Source organism: Entamoeba histolytica, genomic scaffold (assembly GCF_000208925.1).
Source record: "Entamoeba histolytica HM-1:IMSS scf_1104750517215 genomic scaffold, whole genome shotgun sequence".
In the NCBI taxonomy this organism is placed as follows: domain Eukaryota; phylum Evosea; order Mastigamoebida; family Endamoebidae; genus Entamoeba; species Entamoeba histolytica.
This window is the reverse complement of record NW_001915074.1, coordinates 1-27,728: the sequence shown is the minus strand read 5'-3', so window position 1 is coordinate 27,728 and position 27,728 is coordinate 1. Positions and strand designations below refer to the sequence as shown.

At 24.0% G+C, this 27,728-nt stretch overlaps 9 protein-coding genes across 9 annotated transcripts, besides 1 other annotated feature; 7 read left to right on the top strand and 2 right to left on the bottom strand.

The window, feature by feature from the left end:
- Window positions 1-4,170: 4,170 nt before the first annotated feature.
- EHI_063040 (uncharacterized protein) lies at window positions 4,171-6,387 on the top strand (the record flags this gene model as incomplete). The annotated part of the gene is made up of 1 exon (XM_645146.1): window positions 4,171-6,387. The coding sequence occupies one exon, from the start codon at window positions 4,171-4,173 to the stop codon at window positions 6,385-6,387; it is 2,217 nt and encodes a 738-aa protein (XP_650238.1).
- Window positions 6,388-6,413: 26 nt separating this feature from the next.
- Window positions 6,414-7,244, bottom strand: EHI_063030 (uncharacterized protein; the record flags this gene model as incomplete). The annotated part of the gene is made up of 1 exon (XM_645145.1): window positions 6,414-7,244. The coding sequence occupies one exon, from the start codon at window positions 7,242-7,244 to the stop codon at window positions 6,414-6,416; it is 831 nt and encodes a 276-aa protein (XP_650237.1).
- A 168-nt stretch (window positions 7,245-7,412) lies between these two features.
- Window positions 7,413-8,153, top strand: EHI_063020 (uncharacterized protein; the record flags this gene model as incomplete). The annotated part of the gene is made up of 1 exon (XM_645144.1): window positions 7,413-8,153. One exon carries the CDS (start codon window positions 7,413-7,415, stop codon window positions 8,151-8,153), a length of 741 nt encoding a protein of 246 aa, XP_650236.1.
- Window positions 8,154-8,194: 41 nt separating this feature from the next.
- EHI_063010 (serine/threonine protein kinase, putative) lies at window positions 8,195-11,410 on the top strand (the record flags this gene model as incomplete). The annotated part of the gene is made up of 1 exon (XM_645143.1): window positions 8,195-11,410. One exon carries the CDS (start codon window positions 8,195-8,197, stop codon window positions 11,408-11,410), a length of 3,216 nt encoding a protein of 1,071 aa, XP_650235.1.
- A 346-nt stretch (window positions 11,411-11,756) lies between these two features.
- EHI_063000 (uncharacterized protein) lies at window positions 11,757-12,884 on the top strand (the record flags this gene model as incomplete). The annotated part of the gene is made up of 1 exon (XM_645142.2): window positions 11,757-12,884. One exon carries the CDS (start codon window positions 11,757-11,759, stop codon window positions 12,882-12,884), a length of 1,128 nt encoding a protein of 375 aa, XP_650234.2.
- Window positions 12,885-15,008: 2,124 nt separating this feature from the next.
- Window positions 15,009-15,671, top strand: EHI_062990 (uncharacterized protein; the record flags this gene model as incomplete). The annotated part of the gene is made up of 1 exon (XM_001913980.1): window positions 15,009-15,671. One exon carries the CDS (start codon window positions 15,009-15,011, stop codon window positions 15,669-15,671), a length of 663 nt encoding a protein of 220 aa, XP_001914015.1.
- Window positions 15,672-17,861: 2,190 nt separating this feature from the next.
- Window positions 17,862-19,285: a repeat region.
- A 289-nt stretch (window positions 19,286-19,574) lies between these two features.
- On the top strand, window positions 19,575-21,341 carry EHI_062980 (replication factor A protein 1, putative; the record flags this gene model as incomplete). Its single annotated transcript, XM_645141.1, has 1 exon — window positions 19,575-21,341. One exon carries the CDS (start codon window positions 19,575-19,577, stop codon window positions 21,339-21,341), a length of 1,767 nt encoding a protein of 588 aa, XP_650233.1.
- An 89-nt stretch (window positions 21,342-21,430) lies between these two features.
- EHI_062970 (uncharacterized protein) lies at window positions 21,431-22,417 on the bottom strand (the record flags this gene model as incomplete). The annotated part of the gene is made up of 1 exon (XM_645140.1): window positions 21,431-22,417. The coding sequence occupies one exon, from the start codon at window positions 22,415-22,417 to the stop codon at window positions 21,431-21,433; it is 987 nt and encodes a 328-aa protein (XP_650232.1).
- Window positions 22,418-25,062: 2,645 nt separating this feature from the next.
- Window positions 25,063-25,683, top strand: EHI_062960 (uncharacterized protein; the record flags this gene model as incomplete). Its single annotated transcript, XM_645139.1, has 1 exon — window positions 25,063-25,683. The coding sequence occupies one exon, from the start codon at window positions 25,063-25,065 to the stop codon at window positions 25,681-25,683; it is 621 nt and encodes a 206-aa protein (XP_650231.1).
- Window positions 25,684-27,728: the final 2,045 nt, after the last annotated feature.

Genomic DNA, 27,728 nt, shown 5'->3' with positions numbered 1-27,728 from the left:
AAGAACTTATTGGTGAGTTTATAGTTTATTAAACATCTTTTCTTTAATTAATTACCTCAATAAACCTAAGTTCTTATGTCATAACATGTGTCATGAATAATTCTTATTTCTTTCTTTTCTTTTATATCATTTCTTTCTTCTATGTATTAGAAAATTTATTTATCTGTTGATATTTCCTTCATCTTATTAAGTTGTTTTGAATAATAAATGTTAATTAACAACTATTCGTGAACAAGAATTATTTAATTCAGATTAACAACTCTTGTGAATATCAATCAAAAGACATACCTTCATCAAACTTATCATTGAACTTCTACTAGATTAGTGACATATCTTCATTAATTCAACAACTCATTGTCTATAGTTTCAAATAATAAAGCTTATATAGTTTGTCCTATTTCATAATACATTTGATGTGAACCTCCTTTTATGGTTTAAATACAATACAACCATCAATAATAATACAATCAGTATTACATACAAATAATAAGTTATTTATTGTATAGTTATCTATTATGAAAGTGGATAAGATAATAACCAACCTACTAACATAACAAGTAATGAATTATATCAATGAATTGATATTGTCTATTTATATCACTGAACCAGAAATAATGGGTATGATTCTAAACAGCTATAAACATCTTTTTTGAAATACATCTTTGTTTCTGATATTTAATAACTTGAAAATAAGCACCAATGTGTATTTTTAATAAAATCTAACACAAAAATATGCACTTAGACAAATAGAGCTTAACTTCATTAACACAAAACAATGATAACTTAATATGATACTTTCCAACAAATAAAACAAGTATAAAAAACTAAAGGTTTTAGCTATATATTTTAGTTGAATTAACCGCTTTAATAAAAAGAAATAAAGGAATAACTGTCTTGGAAATAACATATGAAAACAAAGTACACATCAAACAATTTAAAGATGGAATTATAACTTAGAAGAAACAACATTTAGGTTTAATCATTATGGAAGGCGTGAACATAATATAAACTTCAGAGCTGATATAATTATAACTCTTTTAAAACAAATGGAAGCAAAAGGAAGATAAGCTATCAGCTTTGACTCAAAACTTAATTATGTTTCACAGATTAGTTAATAAATAAATGAAAACAAGTTGTAAATAATATTTAAAAAAGCTCCTTGGAATGAATAATAAAGTAGTAATAATTTAATTTTCTAAAAAGATTATTCTTCGGTTATTTATCGTTTTTTGTATTGCAAAAATTGGTTAAAACCGAGCAGTATATTAGAAGTTATATAACAAAAATAATTAAACAAAACCTAACATTGAAAATTAATTTAGAACAGTGTTTGCCAAAGAAATAATAATTGGATAATAATTTAGTCAATACTAGAAGAAGAGGTATAAAGAAAATTTTGCTCAAATACTATGCTAATTATTCTTTTATTACTTAAAAATATAAAAGAGAATTTATTTAAAATCTGTGTGGTTTATAAGAGTAAAGATATTGGTATTTATATAAAAACAACAAAAATTAGTTTTAGTATACATAGTTATTTAAAATTATTTAATAGTATTGTAGTGTATATGTCAGTGAAATATAATGAATTGAAGAGAAGAAATAAGTCTTGTGTTAATCTTTTTAGTTTTGAGAAATATTATTATGTTAATATCTTAAAAATTTGTGGGTATGAGTTAACAATGACAAAATAACAACATATACACTCTATTTATTCATGTTTTTCTCAAGAAAAATAATAATATGATAGTAGATTTTGTTGTGAAAAATCGTTTTTTATGATTATTAAGTAGAGATAATTATGAGGGGATTAGAAAATAATTATTACAAAATCAATGACTCTATAGTATTATTGATTATGTTGATTAGTGTTTTCATCTTGTTTTGATTTTTAGAGTTTAATTCATAAATAAACGTTTAAATGTCTGTGAAAATATCGTTTATAAATGAAATGAAGAAAATAAAGATGTCAATAGATACTTATCTAATTAATAAATGAATCATCAAAAAAGTGTCACATGAAAAATAGTTTCAAAGTGATATTTGTGAAGAATGACTTGATGTTGATTGTCAAGTTATATCAATATTAATTATTTCAAATGTTGTTCATATCTCTTCCTTTAAGTAATGAGCAATTTTCATTTTATTCTAGTTTTATATTTAATAATAAAGAATAATATTATATGAAATATATAATATTATTTTTAAATGAAATTAATATTGATAATTAAAATTAATCACCATTTATAAACGTACAATATTGTTTAGAGTTGTGTCTCATAAATAAAGATTCTTTAATAACATTCTTTTTCTAATATATAAGAACATTTCATCAAATAATACACTTTTTTCTAAAATAATCATTAAGTTTACAACACATTATTATTTTGATTTCATTTTGATAATGAATATTATAGAATATAAAATAATTGAATTATATAAGCAACAACCATTTTCATTTGAACTTTTTTAATTATTTTTTGCATTTATTTCTTGTAATATTATTGTATTTTTTGTTAACAGAAATAAAATTATTGATAAAATTTATTTTGACTGTTAATATTTTCTTCTACTTAATGTTTTTATTCAATTATACAACTCTTATATTTATTTAGAAAAAAATATTTAAATTAAATTTTACAATAACACAACGATTTTATTCAAATAGCATAATAGGTAAAACTTTGTTAAAATCACTATAAAATATATATTGATGCTATTTTAATATAATTTCAGTAGTCTCTTTACTCATTTCAATATTACAAACTGAATAAAAATATTTCTGTCAATATGAATTGTTATTTTTGTAAAAATGAATAAGAATAATTTTGGTATTTGTCTTGTCATATTAAAGAAAAAGTCATATAAATTTAATAAATTTAGTATCAACTTGTTTTTATTTGTTATATGCTATGTTTATGTAAGAGAATTAAATAAAACAAAATTGAATAAAAATATAATAGAAATGTTATTAGCATAACTCAAAAAATATAGTTAGTTTCAATTCAATAATACAAACCCATAAACAAAAATAAAGTATTTATCATATACTATAAATTAATATTACATAAAATATTATAAAATTAATAATAGTTTATGATATTGAAATAGATAATAAAAATAACCAATTGGTACATATTAAAATGATGTGAATATAATAACTAAATAGTAATTACTAATTAGCATAAATAACATTATTTTTATAGCTCATTTTCATTGAAATTCATTGTAAACGCCTGTATTATGAAATACAATATATTGAATTTAAATAATGGAGTTAATATTTAAATACAGAGCAATTTATTACCATGAAATTTTATAATAAAAACTCTTTAATTAATAAAGTAATAAATATTTTAGTTTATTAAATAATAATATAATACAGAAGTTTATTTGAGTTTAGAAACAATAATATTGATTGGAGTCTAGAAATTCATAAGTTATTTATGAAATCATATTCTAAAGAATTGATATTGTTTCTCTTACAATCAAAATTCATTGACTTAAAATTAGTTTTAGTATAAATAGATTACAGTATGAAAATAACAAAATAACCAGGATTTAATAAGTGATGATAATAAATTATTTTATAAAATATAATTAGAAAACGAAGTTTGGAATAACATTAGGTTATAGAAATAAACAGAAATGATGTTTTTGAATATCCATATAATATAGTATTTTGTTAAATAACTTTACTTAGGAAATTAAAAGTATTAACTAATAAAATGAGTTTTAATTTTCTTTTATATATTTCCTAAGTTTTTGAAGTAATACTAAATAAAGGAATCATTTCTTTCATTTGAATAGAATTAATTTGAAGTGAATTAAATAAAAAAATACCTTTTACAGATAATATAAAAATGTAATTAATAAAACATTACAACAAATTTATAACATCAATTTTTGAGGAGATATAAGAACCAAAAAAAAACTAAGTCTATGAATGCCAATAATGTTTGGTATTTTTCATAGTTTTTCTGTTAAATATAATTCTTAGAATGAAACATAAAAAAGAGAAAAATTCTATGCAATTCGGATAAAAAACAAAGTAAATAAAAAAGAAAAAAACAATTACAGAAAGAAATAACAAAGAAAAGAATAATAAAAGAAAGTGAAAAGTGAATAAAAAACAAAGAGAAAGACAGAAGAACTGTGAAATATATATTCATGAGTGATATTATTCCGTCGAGGACTAAATCTACACCTGCGACACAATTAAACTGTAATGCTCCTTCATTTAAAAAGCAGAAGAGAGTTGAACAACCAATTGCCGTTAAACCAATAAACGAAGAAGGACCAGATATTATTAAACAGAAAAGACAAGAAACAATCGTTACCCCAACAGCAACACCTATAGCCCCTGAGATATCTCCAATAGCTAATTCAATTACAATTGAAAAATTAGCTTTATCAAAAACATGGAAAAGAAGTAAACCTATTGAACATAACATTATGAAAAACGAAAAAACTACTGGAGCAACAAAACAAATAGACAAAAAAGTAAACTTAGAAGGAGACGAAAAAAAAAGCTCAGGTTCATTTAAATTTAAACAAGAAATATTAGAAAATGCATGCTTTGTTAGAAGAAAGAAAGAAAATAAGGAAGAAAATAAAACCACCTCTACTCATTTAATTGACGAGGAACTTCAACAAAATGAAAAAAAAATCATCAAAGAAAAAAATAATCCACAAAACGAACAACCAACAATGGAAAATCAAATACTTATAACTGAAGGAAACTCCCAGAAAGAAGAAGTGAAAGAAGAACCAAAAAAAGAAATGAAAGAAGAACCAAAAGAAGAACCAAAAGAAGAAATGAAAGAAGAAATGAAAGAAGAGGTGAAAGAAGATATTAAGGAAAAAGCAGAAGAAAAGAAACCTGAAAGTAAAAAGGAAAAGAGAAATAAGAAAAGAAGTTATAAACGTGAGCATGAAGAAGAACAAATAGAAGAGCAGGAAATTATTGAAATTCCTCCTGAAGAGGATGAGTGGAAACAAGTTGACAAAAGTGGAAAAATCAGACCTGTTAAAGACAAAAAAGGAGAATCAAAAAAACAACGTAAAAAGAAAGAAGAAGAAGAAAAGAAAAAGAGAAAAGAAGAGGAAGAAAGAAAGAGAAAAGAAGAAGAGGAGAGAATTAAAAGAGAAGAAGAAGAAAGAAAGAGACAAGAAGAGGAGGAGAGAATTAAAAGAGAAGAAGAAGAAAAAGCAAGAAAAGAAGAAGAAGAAGAAAAAGCAAGAAAAGAAGAAGAAGAAGAAAAAGCAAGAAAAGAAGAAGAAGAAAGAAAGAGAAAAGAAGAAGAAATCAAAAATATATTTACAAGGACATTAAAAGAATCAAAGAATGAAGGAGGGAAAAGATATAATTTAAGTGAAATGGAAAGTTATAGAAAGTGTGCAGTCAAATTACCAGAAGATGTTAGAAATCGATTTAATCTTATTTATCATGAAACAGTTGAAAGAATAGAATTTTCAAAAAGTAGAAATGAACCTAAACCAATTACATTATTTTCGAGTATGTTAGATGAGAGTCAAAAGAAATTGTCAAAGATGTTAGTAATATTAAATCAATTATCACAAGAAACGAATTTAGAAGAAGCAGCAAAATCATTAATATATTATTTAAGAAGTGAAGAAGACATTAAAATATTTATTACACAATTTGTTAAACGATGTGTTAATGAAAACAAATTTTGTAAATTATATGTACGATTTATTCAAACACTTCGACAACAAGTAGGACTAACACAAAATGTGGCACAAGGAGCAACAATATTAAGTAGTGCATTATTAGAGAAAGCATATGACTATTTCCATAAATTACCTGAGCCAAAAGTAATTCGGGAAGGAATGAGTCAACAAGAAATAGAAGAATTAAAAGAAGAAGAATCTATTGAACAAGTTGAATATCGAGGAACAGTTAATTTAATAGCAAATTTATTTGAATTAGGATTAGTTAATGAACGTCTACCATTAACATGTTTACAAGAATTATCAAAAGATGTGAATGATATGAAAATTGATGCATATATTACATTATGTTCTAAAGTCGGAGAAAAGATGATGAATAGCGATAATACAAGTCCAATATATGGAGAAATTATTGAAGTCTTTAACAAAGCAAAAGAATTAGAAAAGAATAAAAAACTAAGTAAACGAATTAGGCTATTATTAATGAATATTATTCAAATGATGGAATCTGGTTGGACAATCTCTCCATTTATTTCTCTTCAATCCACACCAATGCCACAAACCCCAAGTCTCACTTCTTCTGCTACACCATTAGGAAATCCAACTGATAACTCAATGGTTTCAACTCATCACAAAATGAAAAAAGAAGATATTTCTGTACCAAAAGCATCAATCAAGTACTCTTCAAAATAATTGAATTAAGTAACAAACGTGATGTTTTAAAAAGTTGCCATAACATTAGGTGACTCATAAAAAGTGTATTTAGGAAAAAGAAATTTTGATGGAAGACGAACAGTTGTCAAATTGTCACATCTTGAGAAACAAAAATCACCCATAGAAGTTAATGACGAAGGAAGAACAATTGAGGTTAAATTATAACAATCATAAAAACATGAATCTCCAAGGCAGATTAAATGAGATGGTAGTTGAACAGAAATAAGATTTGGACATTTTTGAAAACAGTTGTCACCTATTAAAGTTAATGTAGTTGGTAATAAAACATGTTGAAGTAATGGACAATCATAAAAACAAAGATGTGGGAGTGAACATAATGTTGTTGGAAGAATTATTGATGACAGTTTTAAACAACTCATAAAACATCCTTCAGATAAAGAAGTTATAGTTGTTGGAAGACTTAACTCATTAAGGTCACCACATAACTCATAACAACGGGAACCTATTTTATTTACCCCAGAAGGAATATTATTTCCGTACTTTATTCTTTCTTCTTTAGTATACAAAACATGTTTACAAATAGTATTTTTATGTTCAAGTTCTTTGAGATAACGAGTATAATTAACGTCATACCACAATATATACTTTTTCATACCAGGAATTTTTCTATCTTTTTTAGTAAATAAGTTTTGAGTAGAAATATTTGTGAATAATCCTTTAGCTTCAAATAAGGAAATAGGATTTGAGTTAAACATTTCTAATACAAATCGAAATTTCTTTGTTGTTTGAATAAAATGAATATAGTCAATCCGAGAAGTAAAATATTGGAGAATAGAAAGAGCTTCCTGACAAGTTAAATGCGAAAAAGATGACATGATAGTATAAGTTCCAATAGGGTTTTTTTATTTGTCTTTTTCGGTTATTTATTTATAAATATAAAGAAAAGAACCTTATAAAGTTTATTGAACATGAAGTTCAAATAAAGAAGAACAAAAAAACAAACTCCAAATGAACTTAAAAAATATTTTTATTTTTTCTTATCAATGAGTGAAGTTGAACAACATTTATTTGATGATATTGAAACAGTTGTCTATAAAGGTCCTGTAGATGACGATTATCAAGGCAATGAAATAATTCATCGTAAACCACTTCAAAGAAAAAAGAAGAAAAAGAAACATGGAAAAAAGAAATTAAAAAAAATACCAACTCCATCAAGTATTGAAGAAGACAAAGAACTACAAAAAGAGGAAGTTATAGAAAAAGATTTACCAGAACAAAAAAAAGATGAGGAACAAGATACTAGTCAAGAAAGTATTTTAAAAGATGAAGAGTTTAATCATGTTCATTTAGACCAACCAGTTGATGATGACTATAAAGAAAATGAACCAACCAAAAGAAAACAGTTAAATAAAAGAAAGCCTGGTAAAAAACACTTAAACATCCCTAAATTAGAAGTTCAAAAAACAGAAGATAAAATAAATCAAATACAATCAGATATTAATAGTACAAAAGATCAATATAAACAACAAGATACATCACCTAAATCACAAAAAGTAATAACACAACCAATAACTCCAAGAAAAGAGTCAATGAAAATTGATGAAACTCAAAATAGATCATTTGGAAGATCTTGGCTTAGTCCACGAAATTTACTTCAATCACCAAAGTTTAATACTTTATGTAAAATAGATGAAAAAAATGAAGAACAACAATCACCAAAACATAAAGAAAAGAAAGTAAAAAAATCAAAAAAACATCAAGAAGATGATGGGGAGATCCAATGATTACTAAACAATTAAATATAATACAGGATAATGAAAGGTCGATGTTTTCAATTGCTAATTCAATTGGAAGAGGTGCATATGGAGAGGTGTTTCAAGGAATGAATGCTGATAGTGGAGAATTTGTTGCAATTAAACAAATGAAAGTAAATAAAAAATCTGTAATGAAAGAAGTTATGGAAGAAATTAGATTACTTAAAAAATTAAAACATAAACATATTGTTAGATATATTGCATCAACAGAAAGTCATGGATTTCTTTATATTATAATGGAATATATGGAAAGTGGTTCATTATTAAATATTGTAAAGAAATTTAATCACTTAAATGAAAGTTTATCAGCAAAGTATATTCATCAAGTATTAGATGGATTAGCATTTATTCATGATCAAGGTATTGTACATAGAGATATTAAAGCAGCTAATATTCTTGTAGCTAAAGATGGAAGTGTAAAAATTGCAGACTTTGGAGTTAGTGTTCAAATGAATGGAAATGAAAAACAAGAAACTGGAAGTGATGAAGACCCAATTGGAACACCAAATTGGATGGCACCTGAAGTTATTCAAATGCAAGGAACTACAGTTAAAGCAGATATATGGGCATTAGGATGTACTGTTATTGAATTGATAACAGGAAATCCACCATATTATGATTTAAATCCAACAGCAGCATTATATAAAATAGTTAATGATGACTATCCACCATTTCCTAATACTGTATCACCACAATTAAGAGAAATTTTATTTTCATGTTTTAAAAGAGATCCAAATCAACGAGCATCATCTAGAGATTTATTAAAACATAAATGGTTTATTACAAATGGAATTAAGATAGAAGAAAGCAAAAAACCAACTTTTATTAAAGCACTTTCAACTAACAATATAAAAGTTAATTTAACAAAAAAACAACAAAATGAAAATGAGGATTGGGCAGAAGGTTTTATTGTAAAACAACAAAGAATGAGAGAAGTAAGAACATTTACAGCAAGAAAAAGTACAGAAGATGATTGGGGAGAATATTTTATAATACCAAATGAAGGGATTAATATTGGGAAAATTAATGAAAACAATACTGATAATGAATATAAAAGTATTTGTTTAGAAGATATTGATTTATTAGAAAGTGAAGATGATGAAAGAAAAGAAGAGTTTATTAAACAAATGAAAGAAATAGGTAAAATGATTGAAATAGGAAGTAAAGATAATAATAATAAAATATTTCAAATACTTCTTCAATTACATAATATAGTATTAAATATAAATTTAAAACAATTACAAGCGTGTATTCATATTATTGGATTATTTCCATTATTTGCTATTTTAGAAAAAGAAGAATATAGTGGATGTTTACAATTGAGATTAACATCATTACAAATAATTAATACAATATTAGCCAAAGATAATACAAGTAAAATGAATATTGTAATGTCAGGGTGTGCTACAATAGTAAAATTTGGAATAACACATTATAAATCAAATGATTTATATCTTAATGAAATAGTTAAATTTATTAAATGTATTATAAATAATGAAACAAATAAAAATGAATTACAACAAATGTTCATAACAAGTGGTGGGTTAGAATTAATTTATTTAATATTGACAATGAAATATGATGATAAACATAAAGGAAATATGAATGTAGTATTAGAAATTGTTAATAGAATTGTTCAATCACAAAGAGATATTAAAACAAGAATGGAGTTTTGTTCACGTAATATTACTACAATGATATTTATTCAATACAAATTAATTGATGGATTACTAGAATTTATATGTCAAACATTCTCATTAAAACAATATACACCAGCATTAAAAGCTATTACAATTATTATATTAATTATTGACTCTATTATGAGAAATGATACTCAAATAAAATTCATTGTTTGTCAAAGAATTATATCAACTGACTTAATTGGAATATTATCAAGAACAATGGACACTTCAATTAATAGTAAATTAAATGAATTTATACAAGAAGATGTATTATTTAATGTATGTAAATTATGTAAATTATTAATAAGTGATACAGAAAAAGAAATTATTTATGGATTATTTAATACTAAATTAATTTTCTTTATTGTTAAAGTTTTATTAAGATGTGATTCATTAGATAAAGAATTAAAAAATTGTTGTTTAATTAATATGATGAAAAATGGATTAATTAATAATGTTATACAATGTTTAAATATTCTTTGTACATCATCAATAATAGGACCTAAAGTATGTCTTGAATTATCTTCAATACCAAATATTTTTCTATTACTTAAAAGTTATTGTGATAAAGGAAAATCAAATTTTGTTATGGTAGAAGAAGATTGTTTAAATATTATATTAACAATTGCAGGTTCAATTACAAAACAACAAAGTTCAAGTGATTTTATCCTTCATAATGCATTAGAGTTTTTATTAGAATATTGTTCTAAAAAAGGAATTGTTGCACATTTGTTTAGTGCTTTTAGCGCTTTATATCAAGCACGTCCTAAAAAAGGTTTAAAAATATTAGGTGACGTTAAAAGTATTGTATTAATTTGTAATATATTTAATCTTTCTAATTATAATGATGGGATGTGTTGTTCAGAATTAAAAGAATTTTGTGCCATTATTAATGAACATGAAGAATTAATAAAATTATACTCAGAGTCTACCTTTGTTTATGGAACTGCATCTTTATTAAGACAAGTCGTAAATATTGAAGCAAAAAAATATTTTGCTGTATTAATGAAATCATTATTATTAAATAATACTCATTTATATAATTTAATAATGAAAGATAAAATCATCATTTATTTAAATGAAACTTATACTGAATGTATGGAAAATGGTAAAGAAGTGGTTGGTAAAATTGTTGAAGAATGTTTAAGTTTTGTAATGAATGCAAATCCTAAACGTATAAGTAAAAAAGAAGAACAAAAAATTATTGAAAAATTAAAGAAAGAAGAAGAACTAAAACAAAAGTTAAAGAAAGAAAATGATAAATTTTTACATCAAAAAAAAGAAAATAGAAAAGTAGTGTCATTTGGTAAACCTGGTTCTAATCAAATGTTAGAGAAAGCGTTATCTGGAGAGTTTATAGAAGAAAGTAAACAAAAAAGATCAGCTTCTTTTACTCCTACTCAAAAGGATAAAAATGAAGACTTACACCTAAGTTTTCCTGTTAAAGCAATTCCTCATCTTGCTTCTCATTCTCAACCTTCAACTCCATCTCAAAAATCTTCTAGAAAATTATTTTCTTTCGGTAAAAAAGAAGAAAAATACTAATGTGTTTTTTGTTATATATACCATTGTTTTATTATTATTTTAATTTTATAAATTGTAATAACAAATCACTAATTTAATGAAGTGGAACATATTCTTCATTGAAAGAAGAAAAGAATCAAAATGAACTAAGAACTAATAAGTCATATTTTAAAAATATTATATGCAAAGAATTAAAAATATTTGTTCATCAAGTTCTCACGTCATATTAAATGTTTTTAATTTCATTAATGAAAAGACAGTTAATTTTAAACGAATTTCTATTGTAAAAATTTTTTATTTGGGAATGTTTTCTTTTTATGGGGTTATGTCTTATTTATTTTCTGATTTTATTAGCAGAACAAAAATAATGCAAGTACTTGTTGAACTCCCTGTAATGACTTCAATTTTCTCTTGTTCTAATTCAAGTTGTATTGCATATGTTTGTCTCACTCGATTGATGGAAGCATATTTCTTTTATCATTTCACATTATTCCTTATGTCTCTTTTTATTCAAAGTGATAATGAAAATAGTTTATTAATTCATTTTCATGATCATGAATGGGGATTTAAATTCTGTTATATTAACATATTGATTATAATAGTATTTGTTTTTCCTTTATGGTTTCATTATATCTTCTATTGGGTTTCAGTTATTGGTGCTAGCTTGTTTATTCTTTATAGTTTAATTTCTTTCCTTAACTTTGCTGCTGTACTAAATAATAAATTAGTAAATAAAGTTAATCCTGATCGTAGATTTGATCCTTATGTATTTCTCCTTATATTCATATCATTCCTTTCTTTTTCTTTCTCTCTTGGTATTTCTTTATTCATTTTAATACAATTTTCTCATTCAGCAACTTCTGCTGGAACTTGTGCATCTAAATTTTGGAACATTATCTTTACATCCTTCAATTTGTTATTGTCAGTGATAGGAACTGTTGTTTCATTGTTACCGATTGTGAGAGAATATAAACCAAATTCAGGTATTTTTCAGTCTGGTATAGTTTCTGCGTATACTGCATATCTTCTACTTGATGCTATTCTGTCACTGCCTTGTTCTGAAAAGAATGGTTGTTGGACAGTAACTGATTGTCAAGAAAGTACTGCTCTTATTTCAAATTATGACGTCACGTCTTTCCTTGGCATTTTCTTTACTATCGCAGTTATTGCTTATCAAACTTATCGAAATTCAACTGAAATATCAGAAATGTCATTTATTGATGATAAACTCCCTGATAAAATTGATAATTTGACAGGTGAAATTCATAGAAGATATTGTTTTTGGAAGTTCCATGCTACTTTTTGTATTGCATCATTATTTATGCTTCAAAATATGACTGACTGGTCTGTATTTAAAACAAATCCTGCTCGTGTTGAGACTGGTTATTACGCCTTCTTTTTTAAGATAGGTATTTGTGTTTTATGTCATCTATTATACATTTGGACATTATTAGCTCCTGCTCTCTTTCCTAACAGAAATTTTTCTAAAATTTAGGTGCTTATTATCATAAAATTTAATTTTTCTTTTCAACTCAAGTTAGAATGAAGATATTATGAATCACTTTTAACCAACTTTTGTCATCTTTGTCACTCATTATAAAAGGTATTTTCCTCTTTATTTCTAGTATTTATCATTGAGCATGTTTTATTTGCAGTGATGTTTTTGTTATTTAACTCTTGTTTTTTAATGTTATATCAACAAAAGAAATACTCGTCAAAATATTGAGTTGTTGAGTGCAGTATTACATAGTCAATGAAACAAGAAGAGAATGTCTTTTCATATTGGTAGTGATGAATATCCTGGAAAATGAGCAAAGACAAAACCAGAAGAATGAGGAATAGATGTTTTTTTGATAAACAAACAGTTAAAAAATAATCATCAACCATCAAATAAATGATGATTTTAGTATATTTGAATACAATAAGTTTGATATTGAGAAGGTTAGAATGTGTAGATATAATTTATAAGAAATTGTTATTCAATACATTAGTATTGTTGATTCATTTTAATGACTGAGTTTTATACACTAGACTATGTCAGCACCATTTCACAACATTCTATGTAAATAAATTTGAGGTATTTTCTGATGAATTGAATAGGTGGTTTGTTATTTCAACAAAGGATATGATTGAACTTGAGAAAATAGACTAACAATTGACAATAACAAGAGAGATAAAGAAAAAACACATGTTATGAATGATATTGAAAATACAAACAACTCATAAATTATGTGAAACTGGTATTTTCAACAAAAGAAAAGAAAGAAATAATGAATAATATGATGACGGGGATGATGAGAAGTTCAAACGAAAATTTTCATTAAGGTTTTAAATAGATTTTTTAATAAATTTAAAAAGTTTTTTTTATTAACTCAAAACTAAATGTAAAAAAAACTAGAATTAATTAGTTTTTTTATTCATTAGTAGTATTATTAAGCAATTTATATTATGTGAAAAAAAATTTCCAAGGAGTTATCCGTTCTTTCACAACCAACCCAACTATCAATAATGAACTATTGATTTGATACATACTATTTGAACATTAACTTATTTTTAATTTGAATTATTTAAATGACTCACGTTACATTTTGTACAATAAATCAGTACATATATTTTGTTTAATTGTTTTATTAATTCTTTATGATGTAATTGTTATAAATAATTTTATCATAATAATGAATATATAAGATGATAAAGAATTTGAACAAATAGAATTAGTTCATCATAATGTTATTTGAAACACTTAACACACGTATCAAATCCATATAGTCTCATTATTAATTCATTAAATAAACTAACACTTCTATTTATTGTTTGAATTATTTCAACACCCTCAATTATTGAATTATTTTTTCTTTAATAATAATCTCATTAATTAGTTGGAAAATCTATTGGTAATTCGTTATATGTTATCACATCTTTACACATCTTTTTGGTGAAGATATTTGACCATCTTTTCTTGGTTAAATTATTTGAATATACATTATATTATTAAATCCTTTTAATTAAAAAATTTCCATACATTATTTGTTATTTTGACTGTATTATTTAACTGAACGTTCTTCGTTGAAATTAATAGTCATGAGTATTATGTGCTTTATTCATGCATTTCTTCTTGTTTATTTTGAACACGCTATCATATTAAATTTAATATCATTTATTTCATTCTAGACTCATTACCATTTTCATTATTGCCATTTAATTGGATAATAATTATATCTAATATAATTGTCTATATAACTATTTCATAATTCCTTTATTAAAAGATAATTAAATTTAGAGTATTTAAGTTAAAAATCTTTATTTTATTGGTAAAAGAAAAAAGTTAAAAGTATATTATTTTAAATTGATAGGAAAATATAAAATAACAAAAAATGGTACAAAAGTTATAATAAAACCAAGTTGCCGTGCCATTGACGTTACATTGACGTTAGTATGAAATTTAACTTCAAAAGGCGTCGAACTCAAAATATAAGTATAATATTTTTTTAATAAAATTAACTATATCAAATAGGACTGTACCAGAGTATTGAGTGACAAAGTTAGAAAAAATAAATATGACACGTCATGACACGAAATTTAAGCGAACTAAAACTACACCAAAAACAATTCAAACTTCATGGTACATCACATATTCATTTCAGGTTCTGTTGGAGTTGGGAAATCAACTATAATGGAAAAACTTGTTTCTTTGCTAAGTAATGAATTTAGAGTATATCAGATGAAAGAGTATATAGATATTGATATTAATGGAAGGTCTCGTTTGAAAGAAGCCCAAGAGGGGATAATTTCAAAATATACCTTTCATAAATATATAATATATTGGTATAAGCAACAAGCAAAAAGTTCTGATTTCACTTCTGCTGATATAGTATTATGGGAGCGTCATCCCATTGAAGCACATGATATCTTTTGTAGTGGAACAGAGGGTATAAGCGAAATGGAAAAAGAAGATCTTAATAATGAAATTATTAATTTCTGCAAAGAATATTCAATACCATTAGCTCATAAAGGGTATTGTGAAGTGAAGATGCTGGATACGGCTAATCAGGCAGTAAACACATTAGTGGAAACGATTTATACTGATGTCATTTCTAAAATTAAAATGGATGAACATCAATTTAATTTTACGTTCTTCTTATATTGTTCAGATATAGAAGTGCAATATAAACGTATCACAGTTAGGGGAAGAAATTCTGAAATCCAGTTCTACATGAATAGAGAAAATTTATATTGCATCAACAAAATATACTTCGATTATTTTATTGAAGTCATGAATTAAGTTAATTGATTTTTTTCTTTTCATGTATTTTTATTTTTAATTTAGTTATATATCGACAAACAGTGGTTGTATAGTATTTTCTACTATTTGTGTTGTTATAATAACTTAACTAAGAGGTTTTAATTTAGATGAACATTTGGCTCACCTCGAAACATCATCATGATGTGCAGTAAAAGATATTCGATAATCACAAGACAAAATATTTCTCATAACATATATACAGGTAAATGGAGTGTGAAATTACCATTGAAATTTATTACTTCTGCAACTTATCCCAAGACAATAGAAGTATTAAAATTTATATATTTTTAATTTGAATGGTAGATATTGGTGTTGGTAATTATTGTTCAATTAACCATGACTCTCCTGAAAATGACCAGATGGTATATTTCACGTCATATTTGAATATTAAACAAAAACATTTCATTATGAATAAAACATAGTGGAGATATAAATGATTTATAGACTATAAAGGAAACATCATTAAGTCGTTTGGACTATAGATGAATATTTTATCTTATAACTTAATTTCCATTATTAATTGAAGTAATTTATTCAAAGTGTTGAAATAAAAACAATATTTTAACAACATGTCGTTTCAACAATAACACAATTTATTTTGATACGATTAAAACACCAGAATGAAGAACAACTATTGGTGTTAAATATATTACATCGAATGAATTTAGGAAATAAAAAAAGTGAAAGAAACAGAAGAAATACAAATGAATAAAATAGAAAATATAATTCAACTACGATCCAACACCATCACTCATCTTATTATTGAATGTAGTATCAAAATTGACATACACAATATTCTTATTCAATTTTATACATTTGAAATGATAGATAAATATACATTGAATGATGATATAAATTATTAATATATTCGTGTTTATTTATCAGACTATTTGATAGTTAAATAAAATAGAATATTTCATTTGTATTAACTTTGAATCATCAAAATCATATACTTTAATTTTCGTTAGTCATTATCATTTTCTAGATTATAAAGTTAAGTCAATATAAATTAAGATGAAATGAATAGAAAATCCATATGTCAATCTTCACCGTATTTTATTCAATATTAAACAGTATTAAAAGTATAGGTATTTATTCTAAATTAGTTGAACATACAAATGAAGTATTAAATATACTAAGAAGATGGGAGTATATTAATTGAGGAATTAAAAGATATTTAAAAGAAGTTAAGAACGAAATATCAAATGGCATCACCAAAACACAACTAACATAAACAATTAAAACATTATTATTTGATAATAAACTTAATAAGGAATTAGAAGATTGGATAATGAAGAAAACAATGAATGAAATGAGTATAAGAATATTATAACTAAATAACTCATTATTACCAATTGATTCATAAGAAAAATGATTTAACAAAAAGTTAAAGAATATAAATAAAACAATGGGAAAATGACTGAAGTTATATAAAAGCACTACTAGTGTAACATCTAACATAATACTTGTTTTCAAAATGAAAGGTAACAATAATACCATTAAGAGAAAGGATAAGAAATGTGATAAAAAGAATAAAAATTATATGAAAGATATTGAAAAGCAACTGAGCATATTCAAAACAAAAATGAAAGAAGTAATAAAAGAATAAGGCGGTTCTTTTATAATGACGTGATATTAAATTAAAAAAAAATAAATAAGAGCCAAATTGAACTAAGATAAAAACTTGAAATAAATAGAAAAGAGCAACTAAAGAATAACATAAAAGAAAATGTTATCTTTAACAATTTACAAACAAGAAGTTAATTAAAAATTTTCAATTAAAATTTCATTACCCATTTCTTGGTTTTCATATATTTCTCTTATTAACCTTTGATTTTATCACTGTCTATTTTCTCTTTTCTTTTTGATGAGTGTCATAACTATTGTTTATTAATTCATGTAAACTAAAATTCAAAAAAAAAAAAATAAAACAAAATTGAGATATATAACACTTACATTTTATATATAGTAAAAATATATGATGTTTCAAATAATTTAATATTAATACGATATATAATATTCGGATAGAGTATTATTTGTTATGTATTAACGATTTGATTTATTATATATTCAAATCGTTATAAAACAAAAGGTAATGAATTTTATGATTTATAATAAATGTGTGTATCACACTGATGTCAATTTGCATCATGATGAAGCTATACACATAAAAAGGTCAATTAATAGATATATCCTCAATTGAATATTATGAATACTGAGAAGTGATTATTTCAGTTTCTTCAATATGCTCTATTGGTGTAATAGAGTTCATTTCTAATACGCTCGCATTAGATTGTTCTTCTTCTAATGTGTTGCCAGAATTGAATGTGTAAAACATTAAGTCTTTCATATTTTTATAATTATTGTTCGTAGGATTTTGGAAAAGTCTAATTTTAATTTCAGTGCTTTTAATCTTCTTACTGACTCTTTGTGAATTAAACCATTTATTGATAATATTACAGGTATTATTTCAACATATATTATTTCTCTATTGTTTCTTAATTTCTCTTGTAAATCTTTGTATTTATTTATTTTATGAATGTAATTTAATTCTAAATTATTATCTTGACATATAGCAACATCTATAATATATCATTTCTTCTCTTTCATATTTTGATAATATATATCTGGTCTTCTAGCATGGAATGAGTTGTCACTAACCAATAAATCTTTATTGTAAGTTATGACTATTTCATCATTATTAATACATTTTGAGTATTATTAAAGTCAATTGCATCAAATTCATTAAAATGTGTAATTAATATCTGTTTATATATTTGTTTACAAACATAATCATGTTTTAATATTTGATTCTTTTTCATTACATCCTAACAATATATGACTAATATATGCAATTGTGTTATGACAATGTTTACAATATTTTAAAGCATCATTTTGGAGTATTTTTGATTTAATACTTCATTTCATACTTACACCTTCTTGCATCTTTACTATTTGGAGGAATGCATTTCTTTTTATATTTAATGACCTCCAAGTGGTTACTGTTAATTTTTTATCATTGAAAGTGCCATTTGCACATCTTATATATTCACATCATTTCTTTCCATTCATTTAAATATCTATCATTCAATTCATTATTTACCCATTCAAATACATTCTTTACATCATATTTTCTTTCATTTAATTCTATTATATTCATTAATTCATTAAAATTAATCTTCTTACCAAATGCTTTATTCATTCTTTTAATTATTCCATTTGGATTTTCTTTTATTGCTTCTATCATTTCTCCTATTACTGTATTTGATATTTGTATTTTAAATATATTCTTAGTAATTCTTTAGCACATTCATCTCTTGATGACATTAATCCTATTCCCATTTCATTTATTTTAACATATAATCTACTTTTTGGGATATTTCTACTGTATAATTGGAGGTGGATTAATGATTTTCTTATTTGTTTATCTATCTTCTCCAATTCTCCTAGTTTATATTTGACAATACAAAATCCATATCTTAATTTGGAGATTATATCACTATTAATCTTTCTTATTGTATTGAGGCTGCTGTACTTCATAGTATTTAATGATGATAGAATAGAAGATACATCATTTAATATTCTTGTACAATTTAAAAAATAAAATGGTTTTGTTTATTTTTATTTGAAACTTTACCATTTTATTTATTACAAAACAAAACACAAGTGATAACCAGTTTGTTTATAGTAAATTTAATTTTTGATAAATTGGAATTTTAGTTATTATCCATAAAAATTACAATTTATTATAATAATGTGTGATATATCACACATTATTAAGAAAAAAAATTATTTAATCTAAAAACACAAAAAAGAAAAGCCAAAAAATGATAAATTCCTCAAATAAAAAATAAAAACAAAAAAACTAAAAAATTATAAAAGATGAGTATCTCAGAAGGGAAGATCGCAGACGTAGTAAGAGCACGAAAGATTATAGAACCAATAATCGTTCAAGTAAGTAACGTTCAGTCAGTAGAAAAAACGCAAGACGTAGTAAAAGCAAAAATACATGATAATAAATACCAAATTACAACTATTTTCAAACTCAAAGACACAGCCTTGTTAAAGAGATTAAAAGACTTTATGCTTATTAAAGTTATACAAGGAAGTGTTCATGTTCCACAAAACATTAGTAAAACCCTCGTTGTTGCAATCTCAAACTTTGAGATTGTTGATGCAACATTAAAGAAGCTTATTAATACCTGTCCATTAGAAAAAATTGATCATTTGGATAAAATTGGTACTGCACCAATTGTGAGAACTGGGGTTCCTGTTTCACATCAACAAGCTGCACCAGCAGACCTTTCTAAAGGAAAGATTACACCATTTTCATTATTGACCACATTTGGGTCTAAATTAATTATTAAAGGGAGGGTAGTATCAAAGAATGATAAATTTAAGTATGCCAAAGGAAATTTATTTAGTTTTGTACTTCAAGATAAAGATGGGGCTGAAATTAAAGCCACTTGTTTCAACGATGTTTGTGATGAAAAATTTGACCAAATTAAAGTTGGAGAAACTTATTATATTACCAAAGCTGATTACAAACAAAGTAATGGGAAAGGATATAGAAGTGCTAAGATGATTGATTTAGATATGATTATTGGTAAATACACTATAATTCAAAAAAGTTCGGATGAAGTACCAATGATTAGTTCTATTGTCCCAATTGCTGATTTAGTTGAATCACCTGTCGATGCTACTTATGATATTTGTGCATTTTTAGTCGATAAAGGACCAGAACAAACATATAAAAATGAGAAAGCAAAAGTTACATTAACATTTATGGATCAATCAAGCTATGCTGTTGAAGTAGATTTTTGGAATGAAGATATTGACAAAACAAAAGATATGGAAAATGGAGTTGTTTATGTGTTAACTTCATTAAAATTAAAAGAATTTAAATATAAAACACTTACTGTTACTAAGGCTACTAAAATACTTTCTAATACGGATATTGAACAATATGACGAAGCATCTTTAGTAAATAAATTTATTCAAGAACATACCACACCTGAAGGAATTACTGTAAGCGATTTAAGATATCTTGCAAATGAGACTACAGTAGAATTTAAATCAGGAGATATAAGAACAGCTGACCAATTATATTGTTTAAGAAAACTTGAAGAAAAAACAAGTGAAACTTCAGAAGATGTTAAAGCAAATGTTTATGGATATTTTACTATGTTTAAAGTAGATAATGGGTTTTGTTATTTATCATGTCCTGATTGTAAAAAGAAGATTGTTGAAGGTTCTACATTTTGTGAGAAATGTCAAAAAGATATTCAACCAATGAGAAGGTTTATTGTTCGTGCAAGTATTGCAGATTCTACTAGTAGTATTTGGGTTACTATATTTGATGAAGAAATGAAAAAAATTATTGGAAAAAGTGCTGATGAAATGTATGAAATAAATGAGCAAGATTCAGAATTATTTGAAAATTTATTTAAGCAACTAACATTTATTGAATGTAGATTCCATTTAATATGTAAAAAAGATGAATATAATGGAGAAACAAGAACACGATTTACTGTAAATTTCATTCAAGTATTAGATAATATTGCTAGTGGAACTGAAGAAATGAAAAGTTTAGAAAGAATGGCAAATGATATGAAGAATGGAATTATTGGAATAGAAGAAGAACATTAAAAAAAACATTATTTCTTTTTTAATAAATTTAATTGAATTAGAAATTAAAAAATATTAAAGAATTTAAATTTAAAAGAAAGAACAAATAATTATCTATTAATAAAACCAATTTGTGCACCGTCTGTACTAGGATGACCATTTGCAAAAGCAGTTGGATTAGATTCAGTGCGTGTGTATGTAGTAAAGTTTGGTGGGTTGTCTTCAGTTTCTGTAGAATCATTTAGTTCAATTTCTAAATTTTGATGAAGTTCAACGGTATTATTATCTATATTTTCTTGTTGAATTGGAGAATAAAGTAGTGGATTAACTGCCCATTGTTTTATATCGTTAGGAGATATTTCATTAAATTGTTCACAAACTAAAGTACCATTTTTTGTATAAAGTTCATTTTTTTCTTTTTTAATCTCTACTTTTTTTATCATAATGTCTTTATCACTTTCATTTAAATCTTCAATAGTATCACTTTGTCTTTGGACAGTTGTTTTTTCTTTTTCTAATTGACGTTTAATATCACTATAACTTTCTTTACTTTGTTTTAAGTTAGTTCGACTTATTATTTCTTCTTTATTTTTCATTATTGATGCAACAGCAAATCCAAATTCAGTTCCTTTTGTAATTAATTCTTTTGCTGAATATGTTTTTGATCCAAATGTTAAAGATGATACTCTAACTAGTCTTGTAGTTTTGTGACACGGTCTTGTTTTTTTTTCACAAAAAGTATATCCACGTCTTTTTAATAATGCCAAAACACCATTAGCAAATTTAGCCTCATCATTTCTTTTTTGTTGTTTTACTGTAGCTGTCGTATCTAATTTTTCAGTTTGACAAATTTCATGAGACATGTTCATAATGTCTTCTTTGGAATAAATGGTTTCTCCATCAATAAGCTGACTTGGAACAATCATTTTAACTGTTTTAGTTGCTCCTTTAGTTCGAGAATATTTCATTTCAAAATGAAAGTCTGTGATTAAAATGTCTAAAAATGAATTTGTTAATGCAGCCTCCTGGGTTCTTGATTGTTGTTTCTGTTTCTTTAAATAATCTTCATCTTTCTCAATATTCTTTGGTCTTGGCATAAATAACACTTTCAGTATTAAAAAAGATCTTCCTGCTATTCCTCAATTTTTCTTTTTTATTAATTTTTATTTTCAATAAAATATGAAAAATAAGAAGATTCTATTTATTGTTTGTTGAATTTTTAAGATCATCAATTTAAGAAGAACAATAAGAAATTATTCCTTGTTGCTTATATTTATGTATTATTCATTCTTATTGTCTTAATGCTTTTCTCTGTTATCATAAAAATAGTGATGCAATGAAGTTAAAATTTTAATAACATGTTGTGTTTTGTTCTTCCTAAACACTCAATTTTTAAAACATTTTTATTAGAGTGTTATTTTATTTATTGAATTTAACGTTAATAATCAATTAAAACTATTAAAATTTATTCAAAAACAGTTTACTGGAAATGAGACATATAACTAATAATACCTCTTCAATTTTTTTTCATATTCAAAATATGTCTTTTGTAATACATAACTTAATAAATAGAAATAAATTAAATTAATCATAACATATAAAGGATTATTAAAAAAAATATTAACTTCTTAAAGTAGAATGTTTAAAATACTTTGTAAAAAAGCCATTTGTTATGTTATTTTGTAGTTAATACTAATCTATTTCAAATGGTAAAAAGAGTTTCTCTCATAATACATATTATAACAAGAAAGGAATAAAAAAATGAATTGTAGACATTACTATTAATGTTATGAATGAATAGATACAACTAAGTCTATATTTGTGAAAAAAAAAAGATGATGATGTTTTGACAACTTGCACCAACACAAAAAAGAGGTTAGCTAGTATGAATAAGAAAAGACAATGAAAGGTTTAAAATGATAAATAGAATATCAGAACAAATTGGAATGGGTTAATGTTAAAGACAAAATTAAGTTATGACGAATATCAAAACTTTTATACCAAAATATATAGTAATTTATTGATAAATATATTGAAATTATATCAAAAAAAAACATAGATTACACCAAAATAATATCAAATGAAATATAATAAATGTTGTGGATGTTTAAATTAAATATGAATTATAGAAATGATAGTAAAGAAAAAGAAACGAGTTGAACATCAGAAAATGACAAATGATATAATAAAATGAATAAGAGATAATACCAATGAACTAATTTATATACTCTTTTATTCAATTAATGATAATTAACATTAATAATAACGAATAAATAAAGGAAAAAACTAAAAAGATAGAAAAAATAAACTAAATTAATAATAAACTATAGTTGAAATAAATAAGAAGTACAAAGAAATACTGAGATAATTGTTTTAATCCAAAACCATTTTTTTAATGAAGTAATACTACAACCAATAACAATAATAATGAAGAAGACATTAATAAAGAAATAATAATAAAGTTGAATCAATATTTCTCATGTTTAGAAGTCATTTTAAAAATAAGTTTCTTGAGTTTAAAAGAGAAAACAATAATCATTCTTGACTATATATTAAATGAAGTTTGAATAAATTTAAATTATAAACCTTTAGAGAATTGATAAATAAAATTCATATAAAAAAGTAAAAAGATTGGTAAATAAACATTAATAAGTGAATAATACGAAATATAAATTAATACACATCCAAATAAATATAAATATTTAAAATTTAAAGAAGGTGTCTTAAAAGAAAACCATTCTTAAAAATAACTCCAATTTCAAATATAATAATAATGAATAAATTAATAAATTAGGTTAATGAAGTTAATAAACGTGAAAAAAAATATAAAAGGTTATATAAAAGAACAGAGTAAACAATAAAAATAGATTAAGAAGTATTATAACAGTTATTAGTGTATATAATTGTTTAAGTAACTTAAAGTAAAGAACTTTTGTTGATAGAGAGTTTAGGATTAAAAGATGATATTAAATAAACATTCTTTTATTAATTAAACTAAAAATATAACTATTTTTTAATTATTCTAATTACTTCATATTCATTCCCATTTGATTTGTTATCAAGTAATAATTACATACTTTTTACAACTGTATTATTTTTGTTAGTCTTTTTTTTTCTATTATTATGTTTTAAAGATTTTGTATGACGTACTATTTTTCTGTTTCTACAATTATGGGTAAATTTATAAATTAAGTTATTGTTGATTGCACATATCTTATTTGTTTTGAATTAAAAAGAAATAAAATAAAAATAGATATGTTTCTTTAAAAAAAATTATCTTTTAAGCAGAATAAATAGAAAATACTACATCAAATAACCTCTTTTTAGTTTGTATCCAGTTTTTTATTTCACCTACAATAACTTCCCTTTTATCAAATCTATTTTGTTTTCATTCTTTGTTTTCATTTTTATTTGATTAGATATATTCCTCTATAAATATTTTTTCGTTTAAGTTATTTTTATTCAAGTTGATAAAAAAGGCAAAACAAATTAGATAATTCTGACATTTATGGTATATTGTTAATGGAATTTAGTTAATAATAATTTGGAAAAAAGAGGAAAAGTCAATGAGTAGAATGAATGTATGCACAAGTATGAGATAAAAGAATAAAAAGAATATTTTTAGCAAAAACGGATTAAAAAAATAACCAGAGCAGTGAATTAATTGAAAATAAGTTACATAATATAAATAAAAATAGAAGAATTTAATGGGGTTAACTGATAAAGAATAAATCAAAAGAACATGTTACGCTTTGTACTATTCCTTGTTGTTACTTTTGCTAAAGAATCCCTGGTTTTTACTGAATTAAAAAACGAAGATGGTGATGCTGTTGGATTTACAGCAATAGAATTTGATATGTGTTATTATTATAAAAATAACATATCTGTGTATTTTACTCATGATGGAGATATGGTTACAGTCAGGTTATATAACAGTTCATCTTCATGCTCTGGTGTTAGAATAGAACAAAATTTAAATATACATGATGACGCTTTGAAAAATTATTGTGAAAATCCAATTAGATGCTCTGTTGAGATAAAAAAGCCACCAAAACATATTGGATTCCATAGCTTAGTACAAGATGATAAGAATTGTACACATCGTGATAATACAATCAGAGCATATTATACTGGTAAATGTTATAAATGTAATGTGGGTAAAAATTATTATTGTAATTACAATGAAGAAAATGGGTATATGTGGGAAAATGTTTATCAAAACAATAAGTGTACTAGTAAAGAAAGAGTATCAAGAACAAATCAATGGGAATGTAACGTTTGTAAAAATGGTTTTATGTTCCAATGTGGTTCAATGTCAACAACAGTTATTTCTATCATTATTCTTCTTTCTTTAGTCCTTTAAACTTTAAATTATTATTACTTTAAATTATTGTTTATTCTTTCCATAAAATAGGAGGTTCATTTTCTTATCTTTGGATATTTAAAATAAAACAGAGATTTTTTTCTTTTATTGCTAATAATTTTCAGACTGTCTTTAAAAATATTTTTGATTATAATTTTTACTTACTCTTCCTTAACAATACTTGTTAAACATGATAATGTCAATACCTTCATAAAAAAATCTCATTAAAGAGCCTTTTTGTTTGTCTATTAAACTCAATATCAATTAATGCCATATCTTTTTAAACTCTTTTAAATATTTGTGTTACATAATGACCCTTTGTTTAAACTTTTCCTATTTTTAAATTATTAGACTAGTAAAAAGTAGTACATGAGATATATTTTAAGAACATCAGTAATACTAGCCGTACAAAGTTCTTTCAAATTAGTATTTAATTACAATGCAAATACAGCAATCAGTGTTATTACATTTATTATGCATTTAAATAGAATAGCATAGTGAGGAACCAGAAAATCAGAAAAATATTAAACATTCAACAATCTCTAAAACAAAAAATATGAATTTAAATTTGAAAAAAAATAAATTGGTAAATGATATTGTATCATTTAATCCAAAAATAAAAATAAACAATACAACACAATTATTAAACTTAGACTGAAAAAAAAAATAATAGAACATCATTCCTGACTTGTTGAATGTAAAAAAACATAAAGCGCTAGTATGTCTTCTAAACCTAAAAAGGAAACACTGATACAATAATTTTGTTTGTAATTGTTTGACTTATCTATTTAGTTATTAATTATTTTCTTGAATGTTTTTTAATTAAATTAACCTAAACTTAAAAGAATTTTATTAAAAACAAAAACAAATTCTTAAATGAGTTTATCTTTATAATAATGATTCACTTTATATTAATTTATTGAAAAGATGTTATCAATTTATAAATAATTAAATATATAATACTATATAATGATAAAGATTGATTAGTAAATAACACAAAAAAATAACACTTAGATATAAATTAATGATGTTGTGTTTGATATAAAAGAAGAACCATCTTTCTAAATAAAAGGGTGGTAATCTCTGAAAAGTTTTATAATGAAAAGCTTTATCTTTCCAAAAAATACTCCAAACAAATAAAGGTTAGGTATTTGTTTATTATTGGAATAATGATAAAAATCAAAAAGAGAGTATTGTCTCAACTACTTAATGATGGTATTCGGATAAATACCTTATTTTTCCCCATTTAATTTGTTAGTATTGCATTTACTCAGTAAGAAGTACAATTCTTGAAATAATTAAGCTCATATCATTTTTAAACGTTTATTCTTTGTTCAGAATATACTATTATCAAGTTTATTTTGACACACTATTAATATTATCTAAATAAAAAAAAACAATAACTGTCTTTAGGTTAAAGCAACATATATAGAAATAAACACTAATTTTTAAAAAAAGAAATAAGAAATTAAGAAGTTTAATGTAATTCTAAAGAAATCTATATTTATGAGTCTGTTTTGATTTGAACAAAGATTTCATTTTCATCATCACAGAATGGAGTTAATGTAGATTCATGGAATGCTTGAACAGATAATGTTTGGATATTATTAATCACAATGACAATATGTCTGTCAATAATAAATGAAAGGCAAACATAAAAACAAATAACCATGAAAGAAGGCAAAGTGACAGTCCATGGATTTGTGAGATATGATATTCCAATAATGGTCAAAACACTGAAACTAATCAGATATAATGAATATTTATTAAATTTACTAAGAGAAATGAATATTTTTTTATAGTAACTCCAAATGACTTAATAAACAACAAACAAAGGCAACAAAGAAAAACAACATAACAAAAAAATTAATGAAGAAATAACCACTATTCCTAAAATTCCCAACTTAATAATAACTGATAAAAAGATATGAGGAAGATGAACAAAATTTAATAAAACCAATGAAAGTGTATAATGGAAAAATGAATGCAAAAGATAAGATTGTTGAGTTAAATGAATATTTTCAAACGTTATTTGAAATGGAGAA